The sequence below is a fragment of the Anneissia japonica genome, unplaced genomic scaffold, assembly GCF_011630105.1.
Source record: "Anneissia japonica isolate Jap-2015-1 unplaced genomic scaffold, ASM1163010v1 scaffold2003_len1103335_cov173, whole genome shotgun sequence".
Lineage (NCBI taxonomy): Eukaryota > Metazoa > Echinodermata > Crinoidea > Comatulida > Comatulidae > Anneissia > Anneissia japonica.
This window is the reverse complement of record NW_022758706.1, coordinates 664990-686519: the sequence shown is the minus strand read 5'-3', so window position 1 is coordinate 686519 and position 21530 is coordinate 664990. Positions and strand designations below refer to the sequence as shown.

At 33.9% G+C, this 21530-nt stretch overlaps 1 protein-coding gene across 1 annotated transcript in view; it reads left to right on the top strand.

Moving 5' to 3' along the window:
* Window positions 1–31: 31 nt before the first annotated feature.
* The window catches only part of LOC117125369, a 24779-nt gene continuing 3280 nt past the window's right edge, over window positions 32–21530 (top strand). Inside the window, exons 1-20 of the mRNA XM_033271859.1 lie at window positions 32–265; window positions 1551–1642; window positions 1888–2042; window positions 2711–2841; window positions 3432–3567; window positions 10946–11064; window positions 11310–11494; window positions 11965–12127; window positions 12656–12837; window positions 13648–13749; window positions 14379–14450; window positions 15018–15068; window positions 15179–15243; window positions 15623–15763; window positions 16575–16800; window positions 18901–18953; window positions 19043–19084; window positions 19182–19371; window positions 20023–20265; window positions 20404–20522. Of these exons, the coding sequence (XP_033127750.1) occupies window positions 178–265; window positions 1551–1642; window positions 1888–2042; window positions 2711–2841; window positions 3432–3567; window positions 10946–11064; window positions 11310–11494; window positions 11965–12127; window positions 12656–12837; window positions 13648–13749; window positions 14379–14450; window positions 15018–15068; window positions 15179–15243; window positions 15623–15763; window positions 16575–16800; window positions 18901–18953; window positions 19043–19084; window positions 19182–19371; window positions 20023–20265; window positions 20404–20522 (2555 nt within the window). The 5' untranslated portion in view covers window positions 32–177. The remainder of the gene's footprint in view (window positions 266–1550; window positions 1643–1887; window positions 2043–2710; window positions 2842–3431; window positions 3568–10945; window positions 11065–11309; window positions 11495–11964; window positions 12128–12655; window positions 12838–13647; window positions 13750–14378; window positions 14451–15017; window positions 15069–15178; window positions 15244–15622; window positions 15764–16574; window positions 16801–18900; window positions 18954–19042; window positions 19085–19181; window positions 19372–20022; window positions 20266–20403; window positions 20523–21530) is intronic.

Below are 21530 nucleotides of genomic sequence, written 5' to 3'. Positions count from 1 at the left end.
AGATTGAAGGCTAGCGCCAACCAGACACAGGCCACAGAGCAGTGTTTGTTTACCAATTTCACCGGTGTCAATTGATCGTATAGTGTTAACTTTGTAGGCCTAGCCTAGGCGAACGTTAGCCGCAATATTATTTGTACTGTGCTTTCTTATGTTGGTATTTGAAGATTGATAATTATAATGCAAGAGGCTACAGAAACATTACGTACAGCCGTAGCGAGTGGCAGAACCGACATAGTACGATCACTGATTCATGCCGCAGGCGAATGTGAGTTCAGCCATCAGTTTAGGTAGAATGCGCGGGCTTGGCCCTAGCCTAGCTCAGGCCTAGGCCAAGCAAGACATAAAGAGTGGCATTGGCAAACAACTGCTTAGTCAAACATAATTTTGTAGGGAATTTAATGTCTATCAATTTATTTATGAAAAAGGATTGTTTAAATTTTATTTAGTTTTAGTTAGGATTTATTTATAATTAATTTTAAAATTAAAATGCTGATGAACAGTGTTGATTTATAATATAATCACAGGTCATGACAGATAGGCCCTGTTGAATTAAATTGGCTGTCATTAATTGTTTCACACACATTCTGCTATCTCTTAAAAAATATAAACATCCTGAGCTCACTGTCTTGTATTATTGGCCGTTGGGTGGCGCATGTGACTCATGATGTGTGTCTGGACACACTCCTCAAGGTTAAATTCTACATGTGACTAGAAGACGGTAGCGGGTCAAAATGGCAATTAACCAAACGGCAATGACCAAAACGGCAATAACCAAAACGCCAATAAACCAAAACGCCAATAAACCAAAACGCCAATGATACTGCAAGTACCAAAAACGGCAGAGCAAGATGGTAATGACAAGTACCAAAACAGCAAAGGAGCAAAATCAACGCCAAAAGCAAGCGTCGCTGGGCACGGGCTGCAGTTTATAAGTTTTTCACATCGCCTTGAAATTGGCCCGAATTGGCAAATCGAATGTATACCATGGGCTCTTTTCCTGCTTTTTAATCGCATTTTAAAAAATTGTTTACGCATCCATGATGTATTGTTTAGATGCCTCATTTTTTCTGTATTTCAAAGTTTTATTTATTTGAATGTTTTTACTGCTCTTACCATATATTGTTTCCCCCAATCTGTTTACTAATTGAATTGATATGTTATTATATTTTTATTAGGCATATTATTATAATTATTATTATTATTATTATTATTATTATTGTTTTTTTGCATTTTTTACTTTTATGACATGAATTGTTTTAGCCTCATGTTGCCTTTTGGTTTTTTTGCCATTTTGGTTTATTGCTGTTTTCACTTCTTGCTGTTTTGGTCAATTGCCCTTTCATTAAAAAAGTGTTGCTGTTTTTGTTTATTGCCCTTTCATTAAGAAAGTGTTGCCGTTTTTGTTTATTGCCATGTTGGTCATAGCGGTTTTGACTTATTTGCCATTTTGGTTTATTGCTGAGTTGACTAGAAAGTGACTAGGTTGTAGACAGTGAGTAACTTTTGAATTATTCATATAATAATATTATTTTTATTATTCACTTTCTTAGGTGAAGAAAATGATGAAGCTGAAATAAAAGTGTTAGAGGTTCTGAATGCAAAGATTTCTGGTGAAGGAACTGCTTTGCATCAGGCATGCAAGGTACAGTATGTTCACTGTACATGCCAAGAAAAATATTCAAATAAAATTTTAAAATTCGAAACTAAACCAATGAATTTTATTTTTTTGAAGTTTTTTTAGCTCATTACAGCAGGTATATCCATATTTAAAAAAAAAATCAAAATACAATTAACAAAAAATATTAATATATGTTACTGTTGGTATTATGTCTAAAAAATAGAGGAACAAATTGAAATCTGAAAATAATTATCTTAAAATTATTTTAGCATGGACAGGCTGATATCGTTCGCACTCTGTTACTGTTTGGAAGTGACCCAACAATTAAAGACGATCAGGGAAAGATGGCCTATGATCTTGTTGATACACCAAAGGTTAGATCTGCCTTCAATGATGCATTTTTCCAAGCAGTTGGTCAAAACAGGTAATGTATTCATAGATACGATTAAATCTAATTTGAAAACATCTAGGACGATTATAGTCTTGTGATTCTTAGTCATTCTAACCATGGACTCTAGAGAGGAATTCAGGTCACTGGGAATTATTATGTCCCTGAGAATTTTAATTTGAGTTCCTATGAGTTTTAGTTTACGTCTTTGGAAACTTTAATTTTAATAATCACATCAATCCCTCCCAGAGAGAGAGTTGTAAGCTTACATACACAATCATAAAAAAATTAATGATAATGGTGAAGATATTAATATACTTTACATCTAAAATTACACAAAATGCCAAATTAGACCCTGAATAGTTTGATAATACGGTAGACACATCACCATCTCCTTTATGCAAATTTAGTATGTTTTAATTCATTATTTACAGCATGATTGTTGATCAAGTAAACATACTTGATATTTAATGTATGAGAGGTCATAGAGCTAATATTTATAAAGGCTTTGTGTTGCCTTGACAACCAACCTAGTTCTTTATTATATACTGTTTGTATTAATAATACAAATGAGTGACTTTTCTTGGAAGACTATTAATGTATTGAGTTTATAATAGCATAGATCTATTTTACCATTTTTTCAATGCATCATACTGCTACCATTGGATAGCTCAGTTTATGTATTTGGTGGCTTTGTTTTGCAGGTGTACTCTTGTGTGTCGACTTATAGAATGTGGACTTGCGTTGGATGCCATAGATACAGAGGGTAGTGGTAACACACTGCTCCACTGGGCAACATCATACAGTAACCTGAGGATGGTTAAGTGCCTACTAGGTGAGCCAGAGGCTATGGAGTAGTGATCACAATTATGATGTGACTTTAATGATAATGATTATAATGATAACTAGGCTGATTATAATAATGATGATGATGCTAATTAGATGATGATTTTGAGAATGCTGATGGTTGTGATGCTGATAATATCGATGATGTGATTCATGGTGTTGATATTCTTATGATGATGAATATAATGATTAATATCAGTGAAGGTAATGTGATGGTGATAATGATGATGATAATGATGACAAGCAAAATGACGATTATGATGGTGATAGTAAAAAAATAAAAATTTTTTTTCACTAATAAACAAACTGAAAATTCCATTTCTATATTCTCTTCATATACCCTTAAATTGGCTGGTAATGTCAGAATTTTTGTAGCTCAGTTTTGACAGTAAATCTTTCCATACTATGTGTGCCTCAGTAAATGTTAATTACTTATTTTAATTTTTTGAAACAAGTTATTTAACGAATGTAAATCATATAGCAAAAGCGTCCCTTGGTTATATATATAAAAAAAAGTAAAGTAATATAGAAAGGAAGTGCAGTTGTTAGTAAAGTTTTGAAACCTATGCACATTTTCAGATCATGGAGTTGATGTTAATCGAAAAAACAAAGATGGTGCTGTACCGTTACATGATGCAGTGTCCAGAAAGGATGTTGATATTGTGAAAGAGTTAATTCTATTTGGTGCAAATCCACATGTTTCAGCCTTGTCTGGGTATGTTAAGTTTAATGTTATTTTTAGTGTTCATACCTGCATTATCATCACAAATAATACAATATGTACATTAAATATTAACAACATAAATGGAATGAAAGACTTCAAAATTCAAGATTCAATTTATTCAGTCCAATAAAATGGAAATAACATTGAGTACATTTCATTTCCATTAAATATTTAAAATACTTAATATATAAAAATACAATAAAAAAATGCAGTACAATAAGATATAAAATACAATACAAGATTTGAAAAACACCAAAACACAATAAAAACACCTACAGGGTACATTTCATTGAAATATTTATAATACTTGATAACGACAATAAAATATGCAGTACAATATTAAAATACAACAAGATAAACAACAACAAAAACAAACACCAAAACACTGAAAATGCCTAAAACTTCCAGTTAGATTGAAAATAAATAGTAAAATTATAATAAAATAAAATTAAATACTGTACTGTGACTACTTTGCTAGAATTCTGATTTATATCATTTTTGATTGTATTATCTTATTTTTACCATTTTATTACCATTTACTACTACTTCAAAGTTCATTAATGTTAAGCTAATAAATAATGATTGTAACATAAACGTAACTCGAAACAGCAAAACACAAAATCAGGACACCTGAAGAAATGTACTCCTGACGCAAGCAAGTGCAGTGCCACCAAATGATGTTGAAAGAAGACAAGTGTTAGGACTATGCATTAATGGGCATGGGCTGGAGGTGGTGGGAGGGTGTGCGGGGGTGTGGACACCACATGGCAGCAAGTTAGTTCTACTAAGTGGGTTAAAATACTGAAAAATGACCATTAAGTTTTTATTGGAATAGGGACTTAGTTTCGCATTTTAGGATTTAGTTCCACATTCTCATTTTTCGCGCCTACCAAGGCTAAAACCATTCAAGTAGGGGTGTCCAAGTTTCGTGGCACATCTGCTTGAATACATCAGAGTAATTGTGGTTAATGTGGTAGTTTAGTTTGACAAGAAATAAGACAATGACAACCACGAACGTTCCAGGTTCTTTTAATCATCAGTTTAGAGATTCATGATCACCAATTACCATGTCGATGTGCACACATCGACACAACAAAAATCCCCTGTAAAACAGCAGAATTACAGTCTCAATACATACATTATTATTGTATCATACATTTGCAACTATCAATATCACTGTACGACAAAGTTACTCACGTACAGCATTACTACACCATACTATTATATCAATTAAATCATTACAATCTTACCTAACCATTACCTAACTACAGGTATATTAATGCATAGGTAAATAATGTGTATACCTGGATTTAAACAATAACTAACTTTGGAGGAACACAACCGTCATTAACCGCCTCTACACCATTCTACCGTATTCATTTTTGAAAATGAACCATTATAATTGATTAATGATGAAAAGATAACGAAATAATTATTTAAATGTAAAACGAGTTCAATAATACACCCTAAACCGGCAAAATGTACGGTAACGATGGAAGTGTTCAACAGCCAGCAACCACGTGAAGACCAATATATATACCCAGACAAGCAAGATCATTACGCGCATACAGTACGTAACATTCAGACAACTTAATCAAGTACCTGGATGCAATACTTCGCGATGCAATTACTACACACCAAGAAAGAGGTCAACACGTTTACCCGCTCTTCCACATTAAGATTATGTGTAATTTTAGGTAAGATGTCCAGGGTGATCATATAACATTAAAACTGCATCTGGTTTGGCTACTGGCTACTATCACAAGTATCCCTATTATGATTCTCTTCCTGGCTTTCGTTTCATTTTATTTGGCATTACATTAAAATATAAAGTACAAAAAATATCAAAATAGAAAGATACAATAGCAAAAATGTCATAAGTTGTATAAAATATTTCATCAAAAATAAATTTGAGTTACCTTGAACATCATATACCACGTAAAAAATTGCTATTAACAAACAGAAAACAGATATTAATGCCAGGATAACCCGTGAAAGTTCTGAAGAACTTGTTTCCAACGGGGTCCTAAAATATCACATAGAAACAAAAACGGAGACAGACAAAAGAAGTGGTATATGATGTACAAAATAAAACAATTAAATAAAAAGGATGACCAACTGTACCAACAATGTTATCAAAGCAACAATAAAAACAAGATAATTAAAGAGTAAGAGAAATATTACGGAATCTTTTATCAAGGTGATGCTTTAATTTTATTTTAAATACGTTGAGTGATGTTGATTGTTTTATGTATGATGGCGGTGAATTCCAATGTTTGATTGCTGTATAATAAAATGTTGTATTGTTGGGATGTTTATTACATGTGGAATGCGAAAGTTAAACGAGCTACCTCTAGTAAAATGGTTATGTAAACTATTGAATCGTGTGAAATGATTTTGTAAATATTGTGGGCTAAGTTGATGAAAGATTCTGCAAACATGACACAATTTAGAAAATTTGAATCTATCGGAAATGCTTAATAAATTGAGACCAGAGAGTTGACGAATGACCAACGTGTGTCCTAGCACCAAGTCCTAAAATTAAACGGATGGCTTTATTTTGTGTTATTTGAAGTTTCTTAGCCAGCATTTTGTTTAAAGACGAAGACCAGGAAGAAGAAGAAGCATAGTCAAAACAAGGTTGAATTAGAGAAGAATACAAAATTTTAATAGAATGAGTTGTTAGAAGTTGAGAATGTTGTTTAATGAATTTCAGTCTGCTGGGGAGGAAGTGGAACAGTAAGAACATTAACTGTTGAATAAAGAGCTGAGGAGCTCCACAGATTCAGTAACCAACCATGTTTTTGTTTAAGGACTAAATTCAGCATTATTTTCTTTGTTTGGAAGAGATGTAATGTTACTTTATATTATCAGTTGCCTCGAGTAATCCGCTATATAAACAACTTTTATTATTGCTGACAATCAGTTACAAGAACTAGTTTCCTGTCATTTGTGAGTGCATATTAATTATATTATTGGGATTTGTTGTATCATTCCAGAATCATTCAAATTTTTTTTCATAATCAATATTTAGCAGATTATTGATTCAGATTCTTCATCCTTTTGTAAAGTGGAAGTATAAAGACATGACATAAAATACTATGACTTAAATTATGCATATGCAACAATAACTTTAGAATATATATTAAATATTTGAATTAAATTGTTTATCAAGGAGCATCTCTTTGTAAGCACTAATAGGGGGATGCTTTCGATGGTGCTGCAGCTATGTAGGTGGTTGTCTTTAAAAACTCATTGGTATAACCGGCCATTTGTTAGGATTGAATTCACTCTCACGTTTGTAATATCATATTAACAGTTGTAATATCACCATCATATTTAAAATGATTGTTTGCATATTGGTACCAAGCATCAATAATAACACAAAAGGATATCAATGAGCAAAAATCCATTTTCCCAGGGGCTTTCCCAGGGGCTTTCCCACGCAACAAAGGCTGCCAACACAATGGAAGCCCATTGCTCTGGTCAGTCATCCATTGAATAAAAGAAATTGAATGATCATCTCAAATTCTTTTGTACAGTCAGTTTTAACATAGAGAAAGGTCTATCATCCAAATTGATAATGGTCTGTATCAGCGTTCCGCAATCCTTTAGACTGACGGCCCGGAAATTTAGTTGCAACACACTACCATTATGCACAGATGCATATTTTAGGAAGAGCTAGGCCTAAATTGTGTTTACGTTACAGATGTTTCATTTCAGAGTATTTTAACTGCCCTTGCATTATACTGGTAGGTCTACTGGTACTAATAGCCGTCTTTGCAAGGACATTTGGCAGACATTGACTTGAGGTTGTCATTAGTAGAATACTGCTTTTAAAACTACTGTATATAATTTGAAGCGAACCAACAGCAAAATTAAACACTGAATATTATTACAAAATAACACATGTTTTCATGTATTTCAATGCCAGTATAATGATAGTGACAGACTAAAGCTCAATGAAGTCTTCACATACTTTGAGGTGGGGGATAAGTGGGTCCAGAGTTTAAAGTACAGACTGGTACAGTATATCGCCATCATTCTGGAGTTGTCAACTGAAGTTTTAGGAAGGCGATGCGGTCTGCTTTGCGATACCGAGGCAATTGTTCAATCTGGTGTGGTGTTTGTAATTGCCTTCAGAATTATCTGGTAGATTTACAAATTTCTAATCTCTAAAATATGTAAAAACCCAACCCCAAATTGATGATGTAGCATTAACACCTGTTTATATACATCCTTAATATTAACAATACATCCAAACACCTGTTGTTTGATAACAATGTTTGGATTTCTCAACTGTTAAACTGTGTTTGTTTCGTGGCAGTTTATTTTGGATTTTGTAAGTTTTCTGCTTAGAAAATTTCCTATTGGATTAGAGGGGTGGTGGAGGATGCGGTTTGCTCAGATATTTGTGTGTGTTTCCTGTGTCACCATACATACACCTGATTATGTGTGTATATGTGTGTGTAGGTCAGTAGTTACTAGTTTTAAAAAAATAGGTTAAACATTCAGATCATAAAAAGCATCAAAAACATTTAATACAATTACAGAATTTTTATTAAAAGAAGAACATTCACTCATTCGCCCCTGTGGTGGACGATAAGAGTTGCTGGTACCGGGTTACTGGGTAGCACAGACACGAAGGGACCCTTAGGGACGAAGAAAGCCTTGATCGAGTTCGTAGTCCACATATCAAGCGCCCTGAGCATCTTATGTTATGTGCGCTATATAAAATTACATTATAATAATAATAATAATAATAATAATAATAATTCAATGAGACTAATTAAAAATAATTTGCGTTCTGTTATGACAAATGCTCATTTTGATAGCCTCATGATGGTTGGAATACATTGTGACAGGTGAAGCAACCTCGACCATGAAAGCGTGGTTGACAGATTTCATGCAAAATTTCCAAAATATAGAATTTCACTTAATTAGATGGTTACATTGCAAACTCTTTGTTTCTTGTTTCATTCAAAATGTTTTGGTTTTGGAAGCTGATTTCAACATTAGAAAGCATAGCCTACATGAAGTCATATTATAGTAACTCGATTCCCCCCTCCCCGTCGGGGCCTCTAGCCCCTCCGTCGGGCAGGTCCTGGTGCCACCACTGCATGTTAATGTCCTGCATCTTTCCTACTTTGCAAGGAGATCTTCAGACAGTTTTGAAGAGGAATCTCACAATTTATGTTCAACAGTTTTTTCTGTGTACCTAATTTTCATTTAAAAAAAACCAGGCATCTTAAAGGCTAGAAAGGCGGATACATTACATAAATTAAATATATTTGTAGAGATTTAGAGATTTACTTATATATACTAAGTTTGCATTGGTTGATGATTTAAAATGTGTTAGAGATTACAGATTATTTAGTTAATTTAAAACGTTCAGGTATATACTTTTATTGTTGAAACATGTTTGTGTGCTTTGAAAAAAGAACAACACATTCTTTAGGGTTTGCTTTAGCAGGTCATGATCTACAGTGACTGATAATCTTTGGCAATACCGATTAGCTGCATTCAACTCAACTACAATAGATACACAATGCACTCATTCAAGCGCTTGACAGTCCCATATGGAAATTGGATAAGATTATTCTTGTTTTATGCTTGAAGCCCTCATAATTGAAGAGGTTTCCTGCTAACTCACAAGTATTTATTCCTCTGAAGTCATCTTCTCCCAAAAATGAGGTATATTTTGATATATTTTTAAAATGTATTTTTGCAATTATTTGCAAAATTGTTGAGCTACACCTGACAGTACAGATAGGGAGAGAGGTTTTTCACCTTCGTGTTTCATATAGATGTTAAAAAGCTACTGTGTGGCCTTGATCACAAGTCTGTAAGACTCTATTATATTATTGTTAGTGCCTGTAGCCATGAAGCAGCAAACCCTCAATGGAGCTTCAAGGTGCCTGGTAAATGGAGCAGTAATGCTGGTTCTTCTTTTTTGTAGGATATTTACTGGCTTAGTTTTCCAAACTTTTCTTTTTCCACTGTTAATTTTCTCATGCGCATTTCTTGAAAATGGATATTTGCTTTACAAATCTTTAATTATTATTAGTAAATTTTTCGGTAGGGATATTTTCTCATTAGTTTATTGTATTATATTAATTAGAGTTAATATTTTTACCCTTCCCCAGTGGACCTACCATAACTGTACTATTCCCAGGCCTGTAACCAGTTGGGAGGGGTTCTGCTGAACCCCCTTTTTGAACATTGTAGTGGTATTTTTTCATAACCTTTTTCTAAAGAAACACTTTTGAGTTAAACTTGGCCCATAGGAAACCCGCTTTAACATGAACCTGGTTACTGGGCTGCTATGCTCTATGCTGACTTTTAAATTGGGAACAAAACATCAACTGCTTTTTTTAGTGGTAATGTTTGGCACTAGTAATAATACATGTGGAATGAAACATACAAACTAGCATTATTCCAGCTTTGTTTATTACTTGACTAAGTGGACTGACCAGGAAGTTAATACTTTTGAGATGAATTATGCTGATATTTCCTGTGTTTTAAATAATGTTTTTCTGAGAAGAAATCCATTCAAGGTTAATAAACCACTTAAGCTAGACTGTAAATGTTAAAGCGATTAACAGAAACATGACATACTGTACAAAAACATTTCATGGGAAATTTTAGATACCAGGTAGAAAGATAGATGGACAGATAAACAAATGAATAGATAGACATGAATAGATTGATAATTAATTTTAAATTTTATGATTTTTTTTTTTCAGTGAAGGGAAATATGGTATAGGGTCAATATATACTGTAAGCAGGGTTTTTACAGGTTTTGGAATACAGTATCAAAGAAAGTTATAGAAATTCATTTTAGTGTTTTCCCGGACATTGAAAATCATAGAAAAGAACTTCTGTTATGGAAATTTTATTGAAATAATATTGACTATGTAGTATCTAAGTAAGATAAGTTGTATATTTATTATTTCCTGTGAATAAAACGGTTGTAGAAATTCATGGGTCTGGAAATATCAGTAAAAACTATGGAAGTTTTTGTGATACAAGGTGTACCCTGTGCTAGCATACAAACAACACAAGATAATAATAGCATCAAAAGCAGTTTATATTGCTTTAAACATAAAAGCATTTTTCCAAATTGTAATATATACTTCCATAACATAGTTTTTATTTGAATAAACCATTTGAGAATGGTTTTTGAGGAGGCGTTTATTCGATGGAGGTGTTTACTGTATTCGATGGAGGTATTTAATTTTGTTGGTGTATATACTCAAATAAACACTCCTTATTTCACTGTAAATGTGGAACCACAACACATAATTACCATCAAAACGTGTTATTGCATTTTAATTTATCAAATCTCCAAATTTCTTTGTATTTCCAGCCGATTTGAAGGCAAGACAGCACTTGATGTTGCAGGGGATGACGAGGGATTACTGAATGCCATGAAAAATGGACTCCCAAATGGACACCTTGTTAACGATGATGGTGGCAAAATGCAAGGTAAGGTACAGTAGTTTCAAGGTCCCCTGGAGTGTAGGTGTAACTCTGGCGGTATGTATATACCTGTATGTGTCACCTTTTCACCAACATCTAATCATCCTTAGTAGTTTAGTACATTAGGACACCTTTGAATTTTATTTATTATTATTATTCTTTTTTTATTTGCAGAGTCCATAAAACTGTTTCTATGTGCTTGTGTATCATCAATACTCTTTATTTTAATGGTATATTCCTCTTTTATCCAGAGCCACCAAAAAAGGAAATAAAAAATGAAATTGTAAATGTACCTGCTGAAGATGTTAGTAACTCCAAAAAAGTACAAACACCAGATGCCTCAAAGAATAAGCAAACAAAAGTAGTGTTGAAAACAAACAACGTAGCAGCAGCAACAGCTGAAGTACTAATCACACCTGACACATCCATTGATTCAGTAAGTGTATGAATTTATCTGTTGTCTGCCTGTCTGTTCCTCTATTTATTTGCAGGCAATAAAATATAGACACACAAAACAAGTTAAAAATAGTCAATCGGATTACCTAAAATAATTAATACATCATCATTGTTGTCATCATCATGGCCATCATTGTTTTGTTTTATTAACCAATTATTTTTTCTTTTAAAAAAAAGCTGTATGCAAGCACTGTAAAAATCATAAAAATCAGAGTTGGTTGGTCAAGATTTGTAATATTTTTTTTTTAATTTTTAGACCTTGGCCATATTCAATAAGTTTTGGCTAAATATTGTAAAATTGTAACCTATGGGTTAAAATCTAAGGTGATGTTGTCAAATTATTGAAAGCCAGTTGTCCTAACTTCGCTTTTTAAAAAAGCAGACCCTAGAATATTTAGAGTTTGGTGTGTGTCACTTTTGACATACTTTGTCTTCTGTTGTTTCTTTCAGCTGTCAGAGTCCTTCTCGAAGCCCATGTTCCAGCAGCCTAATTCTAATGATGTTCGTCTTGATAAGCTTTGGCCTCAGCCTCAACGACTGATGGAGATCGAGGGCAATCCGTTACATTTGCCAGAATCTATACAAGTGCAATTAATACCTTCTGCCAAAAGTGGTAAGATTTAACGGTGTAGTTAATCATTAATTAATCAATTGATTGATTGAATAATTGACTGACTGATTGACTGAATGATTGACTGACTGACTCACTGATTGACTGAATAAATGACTGATTGACTGACTGACTGACTGACTGACTGACTGACTGACTGACTGACTGACTGACTGACTGACTGACTGACTGACTGACTGACTGACTGACTGACTGACTGATTGACTGGCTGACTGATTAGTTGACTGACTGAATTATTGACTGACTGAATGATTGACTGACAGACACTGACTGATTTATTGATTGAGTAATTAACTAATTGACTGCCTGATTGGCTGATTGACCAATTTATTGATAGATTGATTGAAACATTGATTGACATACATAATTATTCTATCATAAAATTAATATCTCTTTATTATAATTAAGTAGTATAATATGTGTCAATTTCTTTATTAATATATTTTTTTTTCTAAATAGTGAATTATATAAATTTGTAATTTTTTATTTTCAAATTTCTCCTTGTATCAGCTGTTACTGAAATGGTGGATATATGGAATACACTGAGCTTATCTTTTGAGGAAATTGGTTATCACATCATTCTACAAACGTTGGATCCAAGCTGCTCTAAAAAGCCAGATGTAATATGTCATCTGAACCGTATGCTATTCTGCAAAGATGGAAGCTATCGCCTTACCATCAATCAAAGCCAGGTAAGAAATATTATAGCCGAACAAAGGGTGGATAAGCTCCACAGAGTCTATGGCTAATTATGCTTATTATAAAGAGTAGGCTTTGTTTTTTAGATTAAATCCAGGCTTCAGAGAAAAAACATTTGTTGATATGTTGTACAACAGATTTTTGAAAGACACAAAAAGCATATTTGACAAAAATAAAAACCCGGGAGTTAATGAGTTTCAGATTTTTGAATAATTAAAAACCTGGGGAAAAAGTCATAATGACGTTAACCATGCAAAGAATACGGTACAATCTTTCTAATACTCATGAGAAAATATTCCTAGTAATTCAGCATTCAACCCTGCAGATATTAATTTTCAATCACCTCTTTCAAAGGGGAGTATTCCTAGTAATTCAGAATTCAACCCTGCAGAGATTTATTTGTTTGTTTTTATTGTATTTACCACACACATATAAAATATAAATTAATTAATGATAAATATTACGATTAAAATTAGATTTTCTAAACAAAAGCAGAGGGAGAGAGGAAGAAAAAGGAGTGCGCGGTTATAGATCAAAATAAGTTTGTAAAATTTACCATCCATTACCCCTTTCCAAGGGGATTATTACTGGTAATGTAATATTTATATGTTCAGAGAAAAATTTTCCTCAACCCTAGTAGAATATTACTAGCATTACAGCACATTGTGTAATTCAACTTCTGGCCACCCCCAGTGGATTATATCTAGTAAAGCATCATTTTGCCATCCAGCGATTTGTAGGGGAGGTTTTATATTGATGAAGCATTATGAACTCATTTTTTTATTTTTCATGTAAATCTGCAGGTTCAGATATCAGCTAGTGATTTGTCAGGTTTATGGAATTGTCTGTGCACATTACTTCAAATTATCCGTTTATGTAAGGAAGATGGCATACCCCCTCTACAGGTAAGGCATCAATATTACATCACCATATTTGAAACTTGCTGGTTAATGGATTGACTAAATGACTAATTAATTAATTGGTTGATCAATTGATTGAGTAATCAATTGATTGATCTATCTATCTATGGCGAGTCGTTTGGCCAAGTGGTTAAGGCAGGGGCACTGCAACCTACAGCCAAAATATCGGCATGCTGGTTCGAGGTGGAACAAGCCTTCTTGGATAAGGACTATAAACCGTAAGCCCAGTGTACATAATTGCACAATAATGCGCACTATAAAGAACCCAGTACATCTGTCAAGGCAAGTATCCATACAGCCCCTGTTGCAGACAGATGAGCGTATATGGTACCAGTTTACCGGCCAGCTCAACACGAAGAGACCCTTAGGCGAGAAGAATATTACTGCATGAGCAGCTGTGGTTCACGCTTTGAATGCTCTGATCTTATGTATGTATATATGTGTGTATGTATCCATTGGATGATGGCATAATTTGTCTATTGATTTATTTATTTATTGGGTGTGTGGTTTATTTGAATTGATTGATTGGTTGCTTGATATATTGCTTATTAATTGATTGATTAGGTTGTGACTTGATTGATATATTGAATACTTTTAATTGTTTTTTCTATAAGATTTCTGATTGGCCAGATGTGTTGTACAGAGGTGTGATGTTTGACATTTCATGTGGCAGAGTCCCCAAAGTGGTAATTACAAACATTTGCATAATATTTTCATTATTCAATCAATAAAAACACCTCCGTTAAACCAATAGGAATACTTAAAATATCAAATATGTAAATAATATCTTGATTAATAATAATAATCCAGTAAAAATGTCATTTGAAATTAAATAGTAAATATTATGTACTGACTACATAGATTCTATATTGGTTAAAAGCCGGGAAATAGTTCCAGCAATGCCTTCCTACAATCCTACAATGCCAACAATCTATGTAGTGGTATATAAAACTAATATTTACTGGGATTTTAATCGGTCATAGTTCAAATTGTAGCTCTTAGTGATCCGGAGCCTGTACCGTGTCCCTCGACTTCGTCTCAGGAAATGCTACAGCCTCCAAGGGCTATAATTTGAACCATGCCTCTCAACCCAGTAAATATTTGTATACTATGTGGATTAATAAACCAAAAAAAATGCTTCTTAAATCAAATATGTCAATAATATCTAGAATAATAGACCAATAGAAATCCTTTTTATGTTAAATATATAGGAATATAATATGATAAATAATGTTTTTTTTTTTCTTTTTAAGGATTTCTTATTATCACTGATTGATACTTTATCCTTACTGAAATTTAATCAGGTAAGTACTGTCCAAATTTTATTATCAATCTTTTTGGTACCAGAATTTATGATAATAAATAGTTCTATCCAAAAGATATGTGTGAATAATTTTATTTTTTTTTTCTTTAGTTGCATTTATACATGAAGATTGGCTATGATTCCAGTATGGATATAGTTACAATGTACACACCTAGGTAAGTTTCCAATCTGTATAAAGGTTTAAAAAAAAGATGCTCTCAATGTCATTGAAGTATTGTTAGCAATTGAGATCTGTTTAGCTGAGCTAACCATTTTCAAACACTCAGTGCTCTCTATATTTTTAACAAAGGAAGAACTGCTAAATTTTATGGCTTTTTGAGAGTGCACAGCTTATCATGGAGTAAATTTTAATGAGCTGCTGTATAACCAAATCTTTTTCGTCAAGTGGAGAGCAGATCATATGTAACCCTTGAAACTATGTTTCTTTATGAGATTTGTTGTGAAAAAAACATTTGTTTTTGTCAGGATTGGATATTGATAGGCTAATACCTCAAATGTTTATATAATTTTTTTTTTATATCCTTTTTTTTTTAGTGAATTGTTAGACATCGACATCTACTGTCAGTGTCGGCAAGTGCAACTTATCCCACATATTGATATGTACCAGAATAGCACCCTCAACGTCAAGCAGTGCTCACTCATCCATAGCATTATCTCTTGTTTCCCATCATCTAGGTGAGTGTTAAGTTTTGTCCACACTATCAAGTTTTCTTTGACAATAAACAGTTGTATGCCCATATATAGTCATGATGTGCCTATATATGGTCATGATGTGATGTCATCATGACCATGTTTAAGCATGTCATATTTTTGTCAAAATGTTATGGTCTGGACAGGGCTTAAACTGTATATTTTTTGTAGAACTTTGAATAAAAGACACATTTTTGGCCTCGAAGCAAGGCAAAATATACATTTTAACACTATAGCTAGCCCTTAATCAGGGGACACCTCTATTGAAGGGACACTTAAGGTTCTGAAGCTATCTCTTTATTATTAGGCATTCTACTGTAATTATACATGATTTCAAATTTGGATTTAATTTAGAGTAAATTTACCTATCTTGCTTCTTAATTTACTTGCTGTTAAAATGCATTGATTGTATCAGCTTGCCATGCCAAAGCCAGCTTCAGAGACCAAACAAGAAAATTGGTTTTTTTAATGTATTCATATTCTGCACATTATAAGCTTAAAAATGATAGGTCATTTACTACATATTGCCAATGTTATCAGTTTAACATTTTTGGATGGCAAGTCTCATAGGAATTCTAATGTAATAATAGATGGATTTATATAACGCAAATAAACAAGGTCTCTATGCGCTCGACAATAGGTAAAAAGATGATTAATTTAATAAATAGTGTTAAACTGTAAATCATTTTCATTTAGAATCCTATAAATAGTAAAACTTCAGTTCAATAGATGCAACATACTATGATTTTTTTTCAAGACCAATAGTGATAATTGTTGATTTTTTTTTTGTCTTTAGGTTTATCAATTTTGGTCCCAAGATGACGAACCTCCTCTTCCCCACCATCACTGAAGAGGCAAATACCACTGACAGCATTCAAGCTATGGGTGTTGAAGATAAACTGAAATTACTAGGTGTTCGTGAAACACATATTGTCCAATACTGTGCAAACCTAATACACTCCACACCCCAGGACATTGCTGCCTTGCCCCCTGGGAGTATTGCAATGGAATATGGATACGAGGTCAGAAGAATATTTTATATTTTTTGTTTAAATGTTTAATATAATATTGTTATCCTCATTACTCTATATGACAGGGGTTTCTCACGTTTCTCACCTAAAAACATATCTTCACAGACACAGGCACAAACTTGTATTGAATCTAGTAAAAACTAACTTTATAATATTCAGACCCAATCAGAATAGATGCCCAGTGGACGTATTACCACAAATTAACAATGTCCAATTACAAAGGAAAATTGAACATACATTCCTTGGTGTGTTACTACACGAAAACCTTGATTGGAAAAGCCATATAAAATACATTGCAAATAAGATTTCAAAGTCCATTGGAGTAATTTCCAAAGTTAAACAATGCTTTCCTAGAAACATCCTTGTTAACCTTTACAATTCATTGATACTGCGCTATCTTCAATACTGCAATGTTGTGTTGGGAAACGATTTCCCTTCAAATCTTGACAAACTTTTCAAGTTACAAAAACGGGCAATTTGGATCATCACGGCTTCATCCTACCAGACCAGCTCCCAGCCACTTTTCTACATGCTTGACCTTTTAAAACTCTCAGATCTTAACAAGGTGTAGGTACAGTGGTGGCGCCAGAGGGGATGGGGGGCTATAGCCCCCCTGTCGGGGAAGCATATCTCCCCTGTCAGGGAAGACGATAAATTTTGTCGGGGAACAAACAAACAAACAAAAATTATTTACAGGTAATATTCGTTTAGCCACCATATTGTTTGTGTTAACTTTTCATCACAACAACAACAACAATAATAATAATAATAATGATGATAATTCAATGAGACTAATTAAAAATAATTTGCGTTCTATTATGACAAATGCTCATTTAGATAGCCTCATGATGGTTGGAATACATCGTGATAGGTGAAGCAACCTCGACCATGACAGGCCATGGTTGACAGATTTCATGCAAAATTTCCAAAATATAGAATTTCACTTTCAAGAATGAGGATTTGAAAATATATTAGATGGTTACATTGCATAATCTTTGTTTCTTACTTTATTCAAAATGTTTTGGTTTTAGGAGCTGATTTCAACATTAGAAAGCATAGCCTACATGAAGTCATAGTATAGTAACTCGATGCCTATCAAATAAGTAATAAAAATTCGCCATAATTCATCAAATACCCGTGTCAATGCCCCCTGGACCCCCACCGGGAGCCCTAGGCAGCCCCCTAGCCTCCAGCCAAGTGAGACTTGATCTGCTCCACTAGATCCCCCCCCCGTCGGGGCCTTTAGCCCCTCCGTCAGGCAGGTCCTGGCGCCACCACTGTGTGGGTAGCTTGTTTTATGTTCAAATATATCAATCACCAGCTTATATATTTTGTGATAACATCAAACAAGTACACAGGCACCAATTAAGAAGCTCTATGGAAGTATATTTGTAAGACTATCGAAAATTCAATCTTTTCTTTCAGTTCATGATCCCCATGTCTGGAACAATATAAGTAGTGATTTGAAACAATCTATTTCTGTGACAAAACTAAAATGTATACAAAAGGCAAATTATTCTACAGTACTATTAATAAAAAATCCATCTGTGTGATTAAACATAAAATGTAAAGTACAAATGGCAAATTATCTACAGTACTCTCAAAAGAAAATCCAATGGATGATTGAAATTAACTAAAATGCTCTTTAAGAAATAATTACGATAGTTCACCTAAATTATTATATATATATTCGTCTTTATTTATTTTTTATTTTTTTTTTTTCATGTGTACATGTCTTTGTTAAGGGGCAGTTTAGACAAGCTTTCTGCTTTTTAACTGTCCCTTGTCCACTTTGTAATTTTACTTTGAATGATAAATGTTATACTTTCGAATTTGTGTGGATTAATTAATGTTCTATTGTTCTATTGAATACATTTTTGATAGGCTTTTCTGTAGTAGTAGATTGTTCACTTTAATAGTAGTGATTAGTTTTACTACACTTTGCAGAAATATTAATATATGGAGATGAGGGTGGAATTGATTAGGCAACAATTCCTCTGCGATAGTCCATAAACATTTTTGTGTTTTAAATTATAAAAACTTGATTACCTGTAGAACAATGGAATAGTCTATTTATGAATTTTTTTACAGGCTGACTATGATTTTAGTGTTTACACTGATAACTCTGTCCGTATGATATCAATTATTATAAAACCATTAATATGTAAATTTTTATTTAATATAAATGTAAAATATATAAATTTACATTTCTATGTTTTTTTCATTTTTGTAGGAGCTGTTTTTATACTTGCCCAGGAACACAAGCTTGGAACAGGTGAGTCTTATTTTCTCATCGAAACTATTTTCACTCATATAAAGATAATACAAAACTAAATTTTGTGATTTATTACTTTATATTTATTTCCATGTAGTATTGGAGGTTGTCCCGAGGTGGCCGTGAGGAACATATACAATGCTACACATTGTTCTCGGATATATGACTCTGCTGTCGGTCTGCTCATCACTGATTGGTCAGGAATTGCGCATATTAATCATGAGCTCATTAGTTTACCGGCTTACGTGACTGCTGCTGGATTGGCGTGGAACATGTACACAAGCCTTGTAAGTATAGATCTGAATTATATTTGAGAGAAACAGATTTTTTGGTTCTTATGCTGTGACGCTGAATTCATTGAAAGTTTGTAAACAATTACCAAATACCTATAATTATGAATTTTTGCATGTATGTAATATTGGTCATGTAATTTTGCCCTATTGCTTGAAAACCTTTTTAGATAAATGTTAAAGCAACACTCAAGAACTTTATTACCCAATCTAAGAATCGGAATAATCTAGCATTATGCAGTACAAGTGGATTATTAATTGTATATGCTGTGGAAAAATGGACCAACTGATGTATGGGGTAGAATTGAAGCTTATGTATTGTAGAGGTTCTCAAGCCTTTATAATCACTTTCAGCCTTGTAATCTGTGAAAAGTATATAGAGTGGGGCTGCCTATACTAGAAAATAACAAATATTATATTGATTATTTTTTCTATTGCCCTGAAAATGTGGACATTTTCCGATTTGGTGAGAGGAGGGGGTGCACACACCGCGCATCCATTACACTGCCCCTTGGATACAGGCCTGTAAAAAAAAAAAAGACTGATAACGCTGATTTTTAAATGTCACTGTGCTTGAGCAACACAACCATTTTTTATTGGCTTTGTAATTATTTCTACCTGGTTGTTTTTTTGGTTTTTTTTGTAAAGGACACAGTCCACCAGAACCTGCCTGATTTGATCAATCTCCACATATGTCACCACGCATCATCGGTCCTTGGCCAGGTCGTCGTCGAGATTGGCCGTGCTGAAACCTACCTGATGAGAGCATCAAGGAACCAGGATATGGACAGCTACAAGAACCTACCAGCTGCAGAGGGCTCCTTCTTCTACCAGCTCATCAATAATCCTGATTTGCTAGAGTTGACCCATTTGACTCCTGACATTATGCAGGTACATTTTTTGAGGCAAGATTTTATTGTGTGGAGGTTTTTCAGTCCGTGTGATCTGCTACCGACTAACATGTTTAAAATCAATACCATTTCTTCTGTAATTTTTATTTTAATTGTAAGTTATTATTATTGCCTTTAGAAATCTCAGAAACACTTGAGGAAATGCCAGAATGCTTTGAATAAAGTAGCATTGAACAATCCAAAGCAGTCAGAGCTAGAACTTCAACTCACTGTGGAGCTGATGATGTGGGCTTGCAAGTAAGTGGATTAGCTTGGTCTGTCTTGGTGGTTTAGATACTTGCCTTCCAATCCCAGGCCTCTGGTTTTAAGTCCTGCAATGTTGATGGAGTAGAGCTGTATCTTGGTGGTTAAGATGCTTGCCTTCCAATGCCAGGGTCCTGGGTTCAAATCCTACAATGTTGATGAAGTGAAGCTGTAGCTTGGTGGTTAAGATGCTTGCCTTCCAATCCCAGGGTCCTGGGTTCAAATCCTGCAATGTTGCTGGAGTGGTGCCTTCCAATCCCAGGGTCCTGGGTTCAAATCCTGCAATGTTGCTGGAGTGGTGCTGTATCTTGGTGGTTAAGATGCTTGCCTTCCAATGCCAGGGTCCTGGGTTCAAATCCTACAATGTTGATGAAGTGAAGCTGTATCTTGGTGGTTAAGATGCTTGCCTTTCACTCTCAGGGTCCTGGGTTCAAATCCTGCAATGTTGCTGAAGTGGTGCTGTATCTTGGTGGTTAAGATGCTTGCCTTCCAATGCCAGGGTCCTGGGTTCATATCCTGCAATAGGGAGCTTTCGATTGCACGACGACGGTCGGACGTAGAACGTAATGACGTCACTAAAAGTCATCTGCGCATGCGAGAACGTTAAGGTCACCTCATGGAGTAGATTCTTGAATACAATTTGGCCAAATCTACATATGCAGAGAACGTAGGATGCCAGGTAGGACGGTCACGCATGAGTGATTCCATTCTAGCGTTGCGTCATCGCACAAATCGAAAGCTTCTTAATGTTGATGGAGTGGAGCTGTAGCTTGGTTGTTAAGGTGATTACCTACTAATTCAAAGGTTCTGGTTGATATCCTGTGAAATTCTATGCTTATTTTTTTTCTCATAATTGCATACAAATTTATTTTTTTAACCCCATAATCAGACGTTTTGAATCATCAAATATAATTTCCACTGTCATAAAGCATAGCATGTCTCTGTATATATATAGTCTCTTATACACATCTAGATGTGTATAAGAGACAGATATATATATAT